Genomic DNA, 17,290 nt, shown 5'->3' with positions numbered 1-17,290 from the left:
TTTATCTTCAATCAAATATACTTTACTCGTCATTAGTATTAAGTCAGTAATAATTAAGTGCAAGATGCAATTACAAATTGAATATATTGTAGAAGAAAAGCAGCTTCCACTACCTTTTCAAGAAGCATAATGATGTATATATGTAGAGATTCATAGATTATAAAACTAGAACAACTATTATGTAATCTAGTCTAATATTTGCAAAAGGCCAAAGAATTTTGTGACAAGATTCTTGCATGACAGCCATGACTTTTGACTGAACTGGAATACATTATTTAGAAAACAAAATAATCCTAGTGGTAGGATTGACTTGGCCCCAAGTCAAGCAGAGTTCAAGTGAAAGACTTGCTGATGAAGCACCTCAACCTCCATGAACACCAGCTGGAAGCGAAATGTGACCCTTGGCAACTCATCCACCTGAGCCCGCTCCCCTGGTGTGGCAGGAAGGAGCTCTGCATACCAGTGACCCAGGCAGGACTCATGGGAAGAGCACACTGAAGCTAGGGGACTGTGTAGCCCGTGAGCCTGGATGCTCTCCCGTCCTGATGGCTACAGACAGATATCCCAGCACTGAGGAGGGATACAAGGCATTCCAGGATAAAGAAGTTTGTGGCCCCTTCAAAGGGACACTAGTTGCCAATCATCAGCTTGCAGACACCACCGCCAAGAACCAAACTGGCTGTGGGGCATTTGCAACTCAATACCCAGTGGCAAGTGCTTGCTGGCCCTGGAGTAATGCTCAAGGTCGGTCATGGTCAACAGACCAAAAATGTGTAACCACTGCTCTAATGCCACTCTGTTTTACTGATCAATTCAGTGAAGATAACATCAGCTCCTGTGTTTTGAATGTCTACTATGCATTTCTTTTTACTTGTACATTACTGTATGGAATCACGGAATCACAGAATCATGAAGGCTGGAAAACAGCTTTAAGATCATTCAGTCCATCAACCCAGCACTACCACTGTAAGCCCTAAACCACCAAAACACATCACCCAGCGCCAGATCCAGATGCCTCTTGAGCACCTCCAGGGATGTCGACTCCACACATTCCTGGGCAACCTATTGCAATGTCTGACCACCCTAACACTGAAAAAAGTTTTTCTAATATCTAATCGGAATCTCCTCTGTCTCAGCTTAAGGCCATTTCCCCTGGCTCACTCACTGTAGGCATAGCAGAAGAGACCAGCTCCCACCTCACTATACCCTCCTTTCAGGCAGTTGTACAGAGCAATGAGCTGCCAGCTGCCCCCTGAGCCTTCTCAAGACTACACAAACCCAGTTCCCTCAGCCATTCCTCACAGTTCCAGACCCTTCACGACCCCTGCTGCCCTTCTCTGGACACACTCCAGCACCTCAGTATCTTATGTTGCAGTGAGGGGCCCAGAACTGGACATAGTACTTGAGATGTGGCCTCACCAGTGTTGAGTAAGGGTGACAATCACTGCCCTGGTCCTGCTGGCCACACTATTACTGATACAGGCCGGGTGCCATTGGCCTTGGCCACCTGGGTACATGCTGGCTCATGGTCAGCTGGCTGGTGATCAGCAACCCCAGGTTCCTTTCTGCTGGGCAGCTCTCAAGTGACTCCTCCCCCATTCTGTAATGTTGCATGAGGTTGTTGTGATCCAAGTGCAGGACAGGGCACATTCCCTTATTGAGCTCCTGCAATTGACCTCAGCCCCCTGATGAGTCTGTCCAGGTCTCTCTGTAGATCCTTTCTACCCTCAAGCAGATCAACACTCCCACCCCGCTTAGTGTCATCTGCAAATTCACCCGATATATGGCTAAAGAACCCAACTCTGCTTTAACACAGGCAAGGGTTAATCTTCTAAAAGCAACCCAGTTATATAGCTAAATTACTGGGTAAATTTGGCCCAATATTCAATCTCTACTTGTTCTTTACAGATATACTTCACATTTAGCAATTATTTTATGTCAGACATGTAGGACAGCACATTGTATAAACCATTACTCAGAAACAGAGCTATGAAGAAGCAAGAAAACCCCAAACCTTTTTTTCCTCCTGCACAGGAGACACATATTCTGCAGTCCCTCAGCTGTCAGCAGAAAAACTCCTATAGGGAGGGCAATGGGCTTCTTTACAAGATCCCTGATTCATCTAGTTCCTTTCTCAAGAGGTTTTCACCTTATACCGTCTGTTTGTAAAACAGGAAAGCAGGTTATATGGAAACAAAGGCCACACTGGGATAGACAGTTATGGCTGTAGTGAATGTTTGTGAACGATTGTGGATGTCTGAGTATACACTACACATATTCTTGCCTGTGTAGTCAGTATTTGCCTCCTAATTCTGTATTTCTTCTGCTCCACATCCATGCATGTGCTGAGTTCTTTTTACATTTTCTATGTATGTTATATTATAATGTTGTCTATGTTCCTGAGAAGGGAGCAGAGAGAATCTGTTTACAATGTTTTTCCACTCCTTTTTAAAGATATGATACAAATCTTTGTAGTAATGGCAACAGCACAGTTTAAGAAGTTGGTAATATGATCCTAATATAACCTGTTTCTAAAATATTATTGCATTTGCAAGCACAGAATGCAATATATAGAATGTAATGTTTTCTCCGTGATTATGGGTCATTTCTGATTCCTGAAGAGTTATCTGTAGCTCTGTGTATCTCACAAACATGTATTGCAACATGTTTTTGCAGAAACTGTAGCATTTCAGAACCTATATAAACTCCAAGTCCTCTGATGTAATAAGGGGAAATCTAAGCAGATTTTTCATGTCTATGGGCAATTTATTTTTTTAAGTGCAGCAAAAACTGCTACATGTCCCCAAGCACAAACCTCACTTGGCATGTTTTTATGGGTTTGTGGTTTTATATAGTAGCCAACATTTATGAAAATGAAAATTAATACAGCACAAAACCTGGATTTCTAAAAGACCAAATAAATATTTAGTTAAATAATTTCGGGCTCCTTAAATGTAAGGCTATTTACATATTTATTTATGCCTAATTCCACACTGAAGTAAACAGATGGCAGACCCCCTGTAATAACATCATGTGAGAGAGAAACAGATGCATAGGACACTTTATACCCAGAATAAAGCCCCCCCTACATTAATCATTGGCTCCTCTGATTAAAACTGCCTTCCAGTGATATAGGAAAGAAGAATATGAAGATCTATGAAAGCTCATGGAAATAAAATACTGAAATTATGCTAGGGGTCGCATCAGAACCTCATGAAACATTCTTTGCAAATATGAAAGGATGAAAACACAGGAATCCAAGGCATGCACACTTCCTTGCAATTGTTTCAGATTTTGTGTTTGAGTTCATTGCTTAAGAGCAGCAACAAGAAACCATCTAAAGAAGTAGACTGACTTCTTGAACCATTATACAGCACCAGAGTGTGCAAACACTAAAATGTTCTCCTGTACTCTTCAATAAGATTTAAGAAAAAGTGTTTTCTAAATGTACTTGAATAATTGGAAAAAAAAAATGTACTCTAATTTTTTCTGAAAAATCAAGAAAAGAAATAAAATGGCTAAAGCAGCGGATAACTAAAATTATGTGAGATCTGTCATATTCAATTGTACTTGAGTCTCATTCTCCAAGTACTGCATATTCAGTGGCCCCAAGATACTTAATACCCAATTCCTAGTGACCTGTAACACCCTGTAGCCTCTGAATCTCAGAACATTACACAAGTAAATCTGGATTTTGGAACAATGCGGGGATTGCAAGGGTGAACCTCAAATGGCCACAACACTTGCAGTGCCTTGGCAGAACATGTTTTATCTGCCATATGGATAGATGAAGTATCCAGCAAGCCTGTCCTTGCAATGATGATGGAAAAAAGCCCCCAATAAACTATTTGGATACTTCCACACAGGGCCCCATGCCGATTCCTGTACAAGAAATGAGAGCTGGCCACAGCTTCACCTGCCTGAGAACAGACATCCAAGGGTAGTAGGGATGTCACATACCCTTGAACAGCCCAGTATTTAATGGATAGCACTGCCTAGGGCAGAGCAGACAGAACAAAAACCACTTACCTGCTTCTTTGCATCATCTGAAAGATAGAATCACTTTAAATTAATTAAAACTGCTGCTTAATTCCTCCTGCCTTGCCCTCTACCCACCAATGTTCCTGACAGCACAGGCCAAACCAACCACATATCTACCTATCTACTCCCTCTCCTCCCCTGTAGTTCACCCTGGCTAATTTAGGTGGGTTTCTGCTTATGTTTTTTTAAATTAAGTACTGTGATGGAAATGTTATGTTGCATTGCCCTGAATTCCCTCAACTTATCTAACCCTCAGTTAGGCTCTGACAGTTTTGAAAATAAGACATAGGTTACCAGGGCCCAAGAGTACTTTACTTTCCCAGATGTTTTCACTGATGCCTGTGTTGGATGACAGAGACATGAAATACAAGGAGAATAAGCTCTTAGCATGTCTAAGGGAAAGATGAGACCAAGCAGTACATTCTAAAGTTTGTTTTCAAGTAAGTTTCAATGTGTATTTGGGTTTGCTTTATCTGCAGCACTGTCCTTATAAACTGCTGTTGTTTTCTTTTATGAAAGATGTCACATGGAACTGTCTTCCTGAACAAAGTGTGTTGAAATGCCTGTTTGTTTCTTTCAGGTGAGGATTGGTAATTTTCAAAGGACACACCAATCCTTCAAGGAGCTACATACATAGGACAAAGTCAAACTCTTGATCCCAAGTAGCATAAATAAATTATAAAAACAATAAGCAAATAATTTCACAAGGTTTTTTATTTCCTCTTTGGTATTTCTTGCTATGATATCTCTTAGTTAAACTAAGAGCTTTCCTTTTTAGTACTGATGCACATGGGTAAACCCTAAGGGCAGGATTCCCAGGCTGAGATCCAAAGTCCATGGCAGCACTCTGCAGCTTACTGAAAATTATCCAGGGACAACTGCCATACCATGAATGTGTGTCAGGATATGACCATAGGTCACATTTATCCCACTGAAAACAGTGAAGGCCCCTCATCACCAAACCATGGTTATTCTGAAGCTTATAAATATGAATGGGACTGCAACAGATGAGAAAGTGGCCTAACACAGTAGTTTGGTCCGGATGAGAGAACAGATAAATGCAAAAGGATGCAAATGAGGATTGGAGAAATGCTATTTTTGAGGGGTTTTGTCTTGACCACAAAATCCATAAAATCACCAGTATGTATAAAACCTGTGACTCTGATGGGTTTGTTTCTCTGTTGTGCATTAAGACCAAGATATGTGGGGTCACTCAGACAGACATTTTCGTGGCACTAAGGTACATAAAAGTTGAGAACATAAAGAAGGCAAAGATTAAGTCAGAGATGGAGCAGAGGAATTGACTGAATTCTCATTGACACAAATGCTCATTAATGTTCCAGCTGGTTAAGAAAATGCACAGAGTGTCTTGGCAAAAAATTAATGGCAATTTATAATTACAACAGTACCAGGCACTGGAAAACATCAGGTTTCAATATAAATGTAAACTTACCCTAGAACTGCCTTCAATATCCCCTGATTTACTGATCATTGAAGGACACAGTTCTTTAGTCCTAATGTGACAGTTCCTGACAAGCTAGCAGACTTCACAGCCTAAAATGAGAGGTCTAATGGCAGATATCCATTAAAAATATTCACAGTTTAAAGGCTTTAAAGAAATAATTCCTGTTTCAATGAAAAGGATGACAACAGTTTCAGAAAAGAACCAACCCCTTTTCACCTTCTAAAGTTTGAGGTGATTTCTCAAGAAGAACTGCTTCCTACAACTTAGCCTAATATAACCTGAAAGCCCAGATAATTAATTTTAGAAATGCGTGAGAACCAATGAACAGCATTAAAAAGTCATCTGTAAATATCACAGACTTGCCACCGATTATATCATTCTGAGGTATCAAAGCCATCCTGAGGTATCATCCTGATGTCCAAACAATGCTAAAATGCTACCTGAGACACCCTTGTTCCTTTACACTAATAATCTAGGTGACAAGGTTACTGGTCCACCACTGCACATGCAGCCTTTGAAGGATGAGATCAGATCAAGTCTTAAAGATCTTAGAAAAGGTCTGATAGGAACTTCATGTCCATGTCATTAAACTGTCTGTCAAGGGGTGATTCCCTTTAACTCTTCAGAACACCTGCCCTTAATTTTTCTCATTTCAGACACTGCTTGACAACACTCGTTTGCCTCGCTCCCTATGCTCTGAGTTCAGTGTATTGCATTATACTTCACCAGGCAACTTTTTTTTGGCCTAAAAAGATAACAATGATTTGGTGACTGATGAAGGATCACTTCATAAGGACACACTTTTCACAAATATTTATTTTAACTGTCTCCATTGTCCATTATTGGTACTCAGGAAGTTCTAAAACATCATAACAAATCCTGTTTTATTCATGTACTCTGTCACCTTAATTTCCACAGAAATTATACTGGAATGCACGATACTGTAAATACTGGTATCATATTGTCACTCCTTTCTTTAAAATATTTTAAAATGTCAGACTACACAGAGTAATATACTCAAACAGGTTGTTATAGCTGAGCTTTTGACAGAGAAATCTTAGACAGCTGTTGTACGAACACACTGCAGTAACTACACCTGAGCTAACTTTCCCTATTAAAACAGCTCCAAAAGCTTTCCATGAACAAATTAACAGTCTTCTTTAAAGCTGAATCTAATTATAACATGAGCAAGAAGAAAACATTAATTTGGGTCAATTCCAATGACTGTTGCTATTTCTTGTCATATCAGAACAATGTCTCAACTATACTGTTGAATTTAATTACTGAAGTTTGATGTTTAAATACGTTTTAATTAGCACTGCGACTGAATTCTGTTGTTAAATTATCTAATTTCCAGTACTAAACTGTTGCATATATCATGCATTTCGCATCTTGACACTGCCTCCACAATTCTGCGATTGCATTTACGTATTGTTATTATTAACTTTCTACCACCTTGCCAATGATGCATACCATGCTAGGGTAAGGAGAGATCTTTCCTGGTGGGAATAATAACAGATTTAAATAATAAGCAAGGAAATACTCAAAATCCTTTAAATGAGCACATGAAAAGAAGGACATCTCTTAGAACCTGAACTCTTGGGGTACAGCAGCCTTGTAAAGTTGTCTACACGGTCTGAGGGAGTCTTTAAGGAAAGAACATCAGAGCAGTTATTTTAATTATCACTCTCCCGGCCCTCCCTCATTCTCCTGTCCCCCCAGCTCTCCGAGACTCTCTTCTTCCTTACACATCCTGAATCGAACGGGCAAAAATCCTCGCCGGATTCCTGAAGTTGAGAAAAGCGGGATTTGCCATTCCTGGGCGCAGTAACCCGTCCGAGAACCGGTCCGCAGGGCAAAACGGAGCCAGGCGGTCACTGAGGAGCGCCGGGGGCAGCCATTCCCGGCGGGAGCGGCACCGGGAGAGGCTGGGACCGGCCATCGCTCCCCGCCACCCACATGCTCCTTGGAGCGCGGGCCGCTCCTCTGCATTCACTACTGGAAACAGGCAGCTTTTTAGATCGTAACACGGCTTGGCCACCGCACGCCTCCCGCCGCCGCTCCCGCCACCCGCACACATGCGGCAGCCGCGCCGGTGCCCGGACGCGCCCGGACGCGCCCGGACCCTTCGGGAGCGCGGGGGATCCGGGCTTTTAACGGGCGGACCAAGAATCCTGCCGGGCTGTCACCGCACTGCCCCGAGTTCCGGCACGGCACGGCACAGCCCACCTCGGACAGCCTTCGCTTGCCCTTTCCCTGGCGTTGCACAGAGGGACCCGCCGTGAGGCGGCACCGGCCGCCCGGGGGCCCCCTCCCTCGCCCCCGGCCCAGCGGCCCCGCAGCATCCGGGGCGGCTCGAGCGGGTGGGCCGCGGCCGGGCCCAACTCACCAGGCGCGGCTGCGGGCAGGTGTGTTCCAGCTCCTCCATGGTCTCGGAGGAGGATTTGGGGATGCCTGTTCCTGACTCAGCACCGGCCGCACGCACTGGCATGGCCGCCGCCCGGGCCCGCCCGGCGCGGGGGGTCTCCCCGGGAGCCGCCCGGGGGCTCGGCCGCTCGCGTCGCCACGGCAACCAGCGGGCCCCGCCCCGCTCCGCGCGCGGGGGGCGGGGCCGATCATTTGCATGCGGGCTCCTGGTTGGCTGCTGTCCCGCCGCGCCACCGCGCGCTGCCCGCGGCAGCTCCGCGGGCGGGCCCCGCCCCCGCGAGTCTCAGCCGGCCGGAATGGGCCCGGCTGGAGGGGGCCGCGGGCCCACCGGCTCCGACCCCCCGGCTCGAGCAGGGCCGTCCCACAGCACTTGGCACGGGGCTGCTTCCAAAAGGTTCTTGAACATCTCCAGTGAGGGACACTGCACAACTCCTCTGGGCAATCTGTTCCACTGACCGGTCACCTGCACAGTGAAGTTCTTCCTCACGTTCAGGTGGAACTTCCTGTGCGTCAGTTTCTGCCCGTTGCCTCTAGCCTAAGCTTGGCAATCCCGAGAGGAGCCTCCAAATGGCTCCATCCTCTTGGCGCCCCCCCTTTAGATACTTATACACATTAATGAGGTTCCTTCTCGGTCCTGTCTTGCAGACGTTGAACAGGTCCAACTTTCTCAGCTTTTCCTTGTTAGAGAGATGTTCAGTCCCTTAAATCATTTGCTGCTGTCCGCTGCCCACTCCAGGATCTCCATGTCTCTCTCGTCCTGAGGAGCCTAGAACGGGACACAGCACTCCAAATACACTCATCTCACCAGGGCTGAATGGAGGGGCAGGATCACCTCCCTGACCTGCTGGCAATGCTCTCCCTAATGCACCCCAGGATTCTACTGGCTCTCCTGGCCACAAGGGCACTGTTGGCTCAAATCCCGAACCGTGTTCCGAGCGCGGCAGGCGCGGTCAGTGCCGGAGCGCTTCAGGAGGCAGCGCCACACCAGGAACCGCATCGGTGTGTCCGCCCCGGTCCCGGGCTCAGTTGCACAGCCGGGCCGGGCAGCCTCGGTAGCCCCCTCACAGCGACCCGCGGTGAGGTTTGGTTGGAGCAGAAGCAGCCGAAGGCGGGGCGGTGCTGAGCGGACAGCTCCCGCCTGCCGCGCCGCCTGGACCACCGGGCTGCCCCAGAGCCACGGCCCGCTCCCCTACCCGAGGAGGAGCACGGTGCTGGGAGTACCAAATTCTCGGTGCTGAAGAAATTAATTGCCTTTTAATGAAAGTTATTATATTTTGGAAAAAGCATAGTCCTGTTCTGCCGAGAGATGGATAAAGAACATGGCTGTAATGGTAGTAGCTGTCTCTAAATGCAGCAAAATGCTTCTATCATAGGCAAATTCAGAGTTCCCAGGTCCTTCACGTGGAACCTGGCTGACATCTGCCCAGGAGCCACTACATCTTCGGTTGTGCTATACAGCTGCTTCAGCACACACGACTGTAGCTTCTACACTGCTGAAGTGAAATTACCATCCTTCTTACTCTTAAATAGCCCGAGAATATGATCAAGATAATATAAAGCTAAAAATTTTTAGAGCAGACAGCTCCATTGGCTATTGTTAACCTTGACAGAATCAAGAAAGTGGATTTCAGTAGTACTTAGCTTCAGTGGGCACTGTCAGTGTTGTTTTTAAAAATCAGACTTCATCAGAAGACACACATCTAAGGCCATCCCGACCTGTGAGAAGTTACAAGAGAATTGTTCCTCAGGGTCTTTCCCCTTGAGACCCAAATTTCAAATGTATTTATCTTTTGCACATCTTCAAAGAAAACCAAGTATAATACAAACATACATGAACTAGGTGAAAGGGAAAGGGGTAGATAAGTAAATAAGAGGAGATGAGAAAGAAAGTAGAAAAAAAAGGAGAACGTCAAAAGACAGAATGAGATAGCTGTCAAGAAAAAAGGAAAATACATGTCAAAAGAGGTGACTAAGCAAGAAAAACAGGTAGCCAAACTAAGTGAATCTCACAGCTGAATCTTTTCCTTATTAACTAAGTTCCTTTATCAGTGATTCTGCAAGAACTACTCACACATTATGGAAAGCATACTCAAGGGAAATGATTAAACCATGATTAATGCAGCACTCGGCCTGAAATTTGTAGCTCATTTTCTCTGAGGAAAAATATTTGCAGGAGTGTTACGCTGTTAGAAGAATATTTGGACAGCACAGATGAGCAGTGCTAGGACTGGAGCAGTCAGAGGTAGCAGGCAGCTCTTTTATAAACCCAGCCACATATGCCTGCTCTTCAGAGATGGGTGCTGGTATCCTGAAGGAGTAGCATCAGGTATGGACTTATCCAGGGTGAGAGTCTAGCCCTCCCTGACCAGGCAGGTGCACAGGAATAGAGATGAAAGGAAAGCAGACTTTCTTGAAGCTGAATGCTTGTCAATATACTGGAAATGTAAATTCCCTTGCCTTCTATTTCTTTTTAGTATGAAAGGCCGAATTTCATCTTTGCTTTCATGCTGAGAGTGTGCTATTGACTCCAGGTGCATTTTGATTAATCTCCACAGATAGGTTTTTCCATATACATGTAACAGAATGATGTGTCTCTTGCAGTAGTGTTATCACCTATCTAAGCTGGGCCAGAATTTCAAAGTGGAAGTGGAATACTTTTCATGCTGCTTATTTAATTTCCATCTCTGGTAAATACTTCATGTATTCTGTCCTTCTGTTTGAAGAGCATGAAAAGAAATTATTGTGTACTTCATTACAAGAGAGAGAGGAAATTGAAACAATGCCAGAGAAAAGGATGTAGGGTCTGTCATGTCTGTCCAAATGGAATTTGTCTAAAAATCTTAGTCAACATATTGTGTATCTTGAATAAGGTATCCTAAACTGCATCTTCTAGCTGTTGGGGCTAAATGAGCTTTCAAAAGGCTGGAGTGTGTCTTCTTTACTCTCTAAAATAAATACAAATTAGGTTTGATTGGAAAGGCTCAACAGATGGTCTTCTGTGAGTCCTTACAAGTCAGGCAGCTTTTAAAAGAACAGTGGAGCAAGAGTCATGGGTGGGGAGGTTCATGCAACTAATTTCTTTTCTGTAACCAATATCCTGTGCCAGGCTTATCATGGTCTCCTGGGAAACCTCCTTCCATTTCTTCCCAAGTAACAGGGACACATCACCATGGACTTTAATGACTGAGCTCTTTGCAACAGCTGTTTGAGTTGAATAGACATCTGATGCATAAAAATGTTGTCTCAGGGTGTAAATTTCAGGCAAACAAGTCAGGAAACCATGATACCAATGCTCCTGAATGGACTGAATTTCAAGGTCTGAACTGAATAGGCAAAAAACAGGGAAAAGCCTCAGTTGTTAGGAAGGTTTCACCTGATACATAGCGATTTGGGTTATTTTATACAGAACTTCAGTTCTCAAACTGCAACAATTAATTATAAATGATAAAAAAATATGTTTAGATGTTCCATTTAAATCCTCTCATTTCTCAAACTGAAAGCATGATCCCTCTCTGAGCTTCATGGATCTCAAGCACCAGTTACCACAGCAGAAATTGCATTTAAAATAGTCTTTGCCTGAGAGAAGCTGTAAAAGTCTCCTGACTTATAACTGAGTCAAAATAAAGACAAGCAGACCCTCACATAATTTCTGTTCAAAAGTCATCAGGAAACTGTGAAACAAAAAGTGTGGTTAAATAGTGTTTGACTTCAAAGCCAAGCTTCTACAAGAAAACAGAATAAATTACTGAATATTTCACTGATGAGCTTTAATATATACTGGAGGTTTTAACTGCAAGACTTCATAAGATCAACTGCAAGACTTTTTAAGATGAAGGAATGGTTTATGTCTGGAGCAGATTTGTTAAAATACTGTGTTTCTATGTATGTATATATGTATGCATGAATCCCTGTATTTATTTATCTATATATCTATCAATATCATGCTATTTCTAGACATGCTAGAATTAATAGTCAAAAATATCAGAAAAAGATACCTTATTGCTGAGATGATCAATTAGTTAATTAACATATTTTTAGACCAAGATTAAAACCCCACAATGGTTGATATTTTTTCCCCTCCTGTGTAGGTAGGAAAAAAAGGTAGAGAATGAAAGTTATGTATTAAACTACACCCTAGGTTTTCGTTGCCTCCAACAACAATCACTCTGCTGCTCCCATCTAATGTTGGCTGATACTGTAGCTTTAATTAATTTTTAAGAGCAGTTCATCATTCCAGTGGAATGCACAATGCTTCTAAACTATCCTCTTGTCAGAATAAATCAAAAATATTTACTACTTATGAAATAGTCTTATAAAATATACACAGATTAAATCCACAAAGTTTTTCTATATGTAATGACAGTCCATAAATGATGAACAATAAAACCATGGCATTTGGTACAGTGTGATTTTATACCTGGCTCTTTCCACAGTTCCGTAATGAAGATGTGATGTTTAATAAAATCTATGTTCTCAGGATATTTGTATAGAATTAAATTAGTCAGTCTTTATATGAGAGTTTAACTAATAATGTCATGTTAATTCTGATATGGTTTACATGTAAATCATCTGAAGTACATAAATTTTTGAAAATAGTGACCTGTGGTGATGCCTTTCATCTGTGCTTTGTAGCACTATTTTGAGTAAGTGGAGTTACCCGCTTTGGGAAAGGTTCTTTGTGCTCTTGCTCTTTCATGGACTACTTTTATAAGTACTTCTGAAGAAAATGGTGAGAAATCATGGTTGCATTTTGACCAAGAGGACATCTCTCTTCATTTCATTCTTCTTGAGTCAGAGATGGTCACTTAGTGTGAGAAATTATAAGTTGGTCTGTCCCATTATTAGATTGTCCTTGCTAATTTTAATAATCAAGCATTTACATATTGAGTAATGTTAGAGGAGGTTGAGGGATTCTCAGCAGTGACACTTTACTGATGGATACTCAGACGTTAGAAAGCACTTAGATTAGCTAACCTCTGCTGGTCCTTCCCAGAACCCAAATTATCTATTTAATCCACTTTTACCACTGTTCACTCTTACCAGAAAGTTCTTCTAAATGTCTAATCTGAACCTCCATTGCTGCAAACTACTGTCACTGCTTGCTTTTGCTACTGGACGCAGAGAACAGATCTACTCTCCTTGCCTCTTGTATGCCTACTGTGGTTAAGATTTTGAAACAATAGTTTGAGAATTTGTAGTAGAGAGCTGACATTCAGCAGGCAGGTTAGTACTTTCGTTACATGTCTCTTGACATTTCTATACTAAACTGTCCCAGCTGCAATAATCTCTCATAGGTCACATGTAATAATCTTTCCATTATCCTCCCTGCTCTGTTTTGCGTTCTCTGTAGATTTCTTACAGAGTGGTGCAAGCACAGGACTACAGCTGCAACTTTACTGCTACCAAAAAAATACAATGCTGAATGCTACAGATCTCTCTGCTTTATATATCTCAGTATAAATTTTGTCTAAAAGATTCATATTCTCTGCCCTCCTTCTCATTGTTACAGCCAAAATATAATTTAATAAAAATCTCTTTACTATTTAGATTTAAACTGTGTTGTTATCCCTTCTATCCCTTTTTTTCTTCTGGCTTTCCAGATAAGCACTCCAATCTCCTTAAATCCACACAAAGCTAAGAGTACCTTTCTTGAACATATTTGTATTGCACTCACTTCTATCCATTTTCAATCTCTTTGGTGCCTTCCTTTTCCACCAGCTCAATTTCAAACTTCTTGGACAGATCATCAGTATTCTGTCACGCTATCTTTTCCAGGATTACAAGTCTCCAATACTTTTTTTTTCTCTCCACTGTTCCTGTCAACCTTTATCTTTCCATTTGTCAATGTTTCACGCAAGTGCCTTCACAGCTTTTTTCCCATACTATTCCAAATGCAAACCTGCCAAGTGAAACATAAGAAATCATACTGTGAACTCCATTTGAGTGATCGTTAGGGGTTCACATTAACATTTTGGGTATCAAAAACTTAATAACTGGAGAGTTTCATAATCTGGGTAAAGACACACACTTTATTTAAAATAAAACATCTATTTTATGCACTGTAAAATGGCTATGTGGGAGCCAGTATAGCTTTTACTAGTTATTATCTGAATGCCTCTTCCTGTAACAGCTTCTCCCATTTTGCCTAAACTAAGGTAGATCAAGTAGAAAACCTACCTGGAAAGACCTTTTCTCTGAGGTTCACAGTTACTTTTCTGCTAGTGTCCACAGGAAGAATCAAAAGCTGGACTTGAAAGGAATTAAAAATTTGTGACTTGCTAGTGTTGGAAAGCAGGATCAGATGCCACTTGAACAGCGACACATCACCACCAGGCCTGACCTGACTTGTGTTTCTACCTTGCCTGTGGAGATGAAGCAGATCTAAAATCTTGTATGACGATCTGGACTCTCGGCTGAGCCTGACAGATCACCGTGCCCGGGTCTGTGGGATGTAGCCCTGGGTGTCAAGTTCCCCACTCCCACCAGCCATATATTGTGTCATTGTGTCCTTATCCTTGCCCTCATGAAGCAGCTGCCCCTTGCTAAACCTGACAGTTAGATCAGGCCTTCCTGAGTTGAGCAGACCCCAGCTCCAGGTGGAGCCTTGCCCACGGCTGTGTGGGATCTTCTGCAATTCCACCTGTGCCGTCAGCCTGACTGGTTTTGGTGTCCTCATTGTACTGGCCCCCTGTCCAGCCCCAGTTCCTGAGTGAATCTCTGTTGTAGTTGATAGCCTGAAATGTATCTTTTCCCATCTTTTAGTTGTGATTCCCCCCCAGCTTCTCTTTCTCCTGTTTACCTGGCGTCAAGTTACCATGGTTACTGAAGTTTCTCTCCTCAGCCCCACGGCGAGAGGCCGGGTAGAGTAAAGAGAGGACCCCGCTGGCATTTCCAGCTGCTTGAAGTTTCTTTAGCCCAGGAAAGCACGGGGTTGGGAGAAGAGAACTCTTCTTTCCTACACGGAAGTTTGTAACTTTTTCCTGTCCCAGAATGCCTCTAAACTATGGAAGCTGAGAGGGCATGCTTACCTTGCCTTCCCTTTCTTTCCCCCCTGTGTTGCCAGGAAACCAAGCCCCCCCTCTCTCCCCCTCTGCCCCTCTGTATAGAATACTCCCACACCTTTGTGGGCATTTGAAGAAGTTGGTGTCTGTTATTTTTTATCTTGGCGTGTGTAACCTTGATTTGTAGAAAGTTTGTAAAATGTACTAACTGAGAAAATAATTGGTTCCCTCTCTGATGTTCCCTCCCTCCGAGAAACCCTGTTAAAAGAGACCCCCCCAGACCCCAAATCCTTGGTCTCTCATCCTTTGGATTCCCCTTCACAGAAATAAACTGTGGAATGCAAACCAGAGAGAGAGTCCCCCCCTGATTTCTTTACTCGCTCTATAGACTTGGATTCTTGAAGAAAATCAGTGAACCCCACAAACATATGCTGGCTCGAAACTCGAGTGAAGAGAAACCTCATCACTGAGCTAGCCGGGCCACACTCGAGAAGATCGAGTCAAATCTCCACTCAGAACCCACCTGGTAGCCCTTTGGGGCTGGTCTATAGGGTTTTTGCCACCCTCTGTTCCATCTCCTCTTTGCAGGCCATTGTCCCTGCCCTGGGTGAGTGTCCATAAAGTTGTCCACTGACAACCTGCACCAACTAAATCCCTTGCCCCCTTCTGAGCTCTTGGGTGTGAGGACACACCTTGTTTGTGGGGAATGGGAGTTGCCGTCAAGGCTGTGAGGGCACTGACAGTCCTGACCAAGCCCCACCTGGGTCCCCTGCTCTCTGCTCGTGAGCTCTGAGTTCTGGCCTGTGCTATTGGTCCTTGCTAGAGCTGAGCTGTAGGAGTGCTGGTCTCCATCCAGCTCAGCCACAGCTGTGCCCCTGGCTCCCTAGCCTGTCCTGGAACCTGCCTTGTTCAATGGACTTGTTTTGTGATTCCCCAGTGGAAGTGCTCGAGGCCAGACTGAATTGGGCTTTGAGCAACCTGGTCTAATGGAAGGTGTCCCTGCCTGTGACACAAGGGCTGGAACTAGATCACCTTTAAAGTTCCTTCAAACCCAGATCATTCTACAGCTTGCCTGGTGATCACTGGGCTGCATCTAACCCAGGTTATGATCACAGGACCTGACCCTGAGTTGTGTGCTTTGTTTTCAGATGAGTCTCATCACCATGGACATGTCCTGGGTGATCCTGACTCCCATCCCCAGGCTGCCCTGCTCACAGTCCTCAGGCTGGGGGAAAAGGCCCCAGTTTCCTGCCAGGAAGGCTGCCTACTGCCCAGGCTCCCCTACTGCGGGGAGCACTTGGCCCTTGTTGCTTCCCCACAGTGTGAGCACAGCATTCCCCAGCACCAGTCCAGCACCAGTGCTGTCAGGATTACAAGACTTTGCAGCATTTCATGATGCTGTCCTCCTTTCTGCCACAGGGGTGTGAAATAGTGAATGCTGAGTATTCACCCATGGAAGCACATTTGATCTTCAGCCAGGTCTTGAAATGTAACAGCCTCTCTGCAATAATGTTCTGCTTATACATTAATTGTTCATTTTTGTGCAATTGTAAAGAGAGAGTGCTGAAAGTAGTTAAAACAGAGACTTTCATGCTGTGGCAATAACAGTACGCTCTTGAATACCATTGGCATCAGACTTAATTCTTAGACATTATAATTATGTGAGGGCTCATTTTCTGTGAGTTTGCTCTCACTTGTCTTCCCTATTTAATGTACATTATAATATTTTGTACTTTTCTTCTATGCTTGAATAGGAATATTGCATTAGGCAAGCAGGTGATGAGATTCTGCTCTCTATTCCAGATAGCATAATTTTACCAATTCTGGTCCAGTTACCAGTATTTGCTGTAATTTAACTGCAATCAGAATAGAATTGTGTTTGTTTAAGAAAGAATAAAAGTGTCACTGAATGTTCATTCCATAGATTTTTTTTTTTCTGTTGCAATGGAAATTAGTGTGTGTTCTTTTTTCTATTTCAGAGCCTTAACATCCTAATAACAACTTTATTCTCTTCATCCTGTTGTTAGCAAGTAACTCAGGAAGGAAATTAAAAAGAGCTGTGCAGTGAACAAAAGGCATTTAGAGGCCTGTTAAGCAAGGAACTTACCCTTTTACCATAAATGTCTGCATTATCATTATTGATAAACACAAGGAGAAGCATTGTATTTTTATACTTCTGTCAATTAACTATATGTGAAGAGTTTTGAAAGCAAAGATGCCATGTAAAGTAATAATTTGAGATTTTTTTCATTTTAAATTTATGAAATCTGTGCTTCTTTAGGAGTTTAGTACCCCAAGCAGTAAAATAATCCTTGTTGAAATGTAACATGCATAGCACAGTTTAGTAAGGAGCTGC

At 43.3% G+C, this 17,290-nt stretch overlaps 1 protein-coding gene across 3 annotated transcripts in view; it reads right to left on the bottom strand.

Moving 5' to 3' along the window:
- Positions 1–17,290, bottom strand: part of PCYT1B (phosphate cytidylyltransferase 1B, choline) — a 44,632-nt gene that overhangs the window by 26,580 nt on the left and 762 nt on the right. For 2 of the 3 annotated variants that reach the window (XM_005516702.3, XM_005516703.2), the window contains exon 1: positions 7,896–8,065. The exons of the other annotated variant lie outside the window; for it this stretch is intronic. In XM_005516702.3, coding sequence (XP_005516759.1) covers positions 7,896–7,997 — 102 coding nt within the window. In that variant the 5' untranslated portion in view covers positions 7,998–8,065. Of the gene's footprint in view, positions 1–7,895; positions 8,066–17,290 lie in introns of those variants that run through there. 3 annotated transcript variants of the gene reach the window in all.

This window comes from Pseudopodoces humilis, chromosome 2, assembly GCF_049639895.1.
Source record: "Pseudopodoces humilis isolate 2021_Gansu_Grassland_sample_001 chromosome 2, ASM4963989v1, whole genome shotgun sequence".
Taxonomy (NCBI): domain Eukaryota; kingdom Metazoa; phylum Chordata; class Aves; order Passeriformes; family Paridae; genus Pseudopodoces; species Pseudopodoces humilis.
The sequence above is the reverse complement of the archived record's forward strand: the minus strand, read 5'-3'. Positions and strand labels throughout refer to the sequence as shown.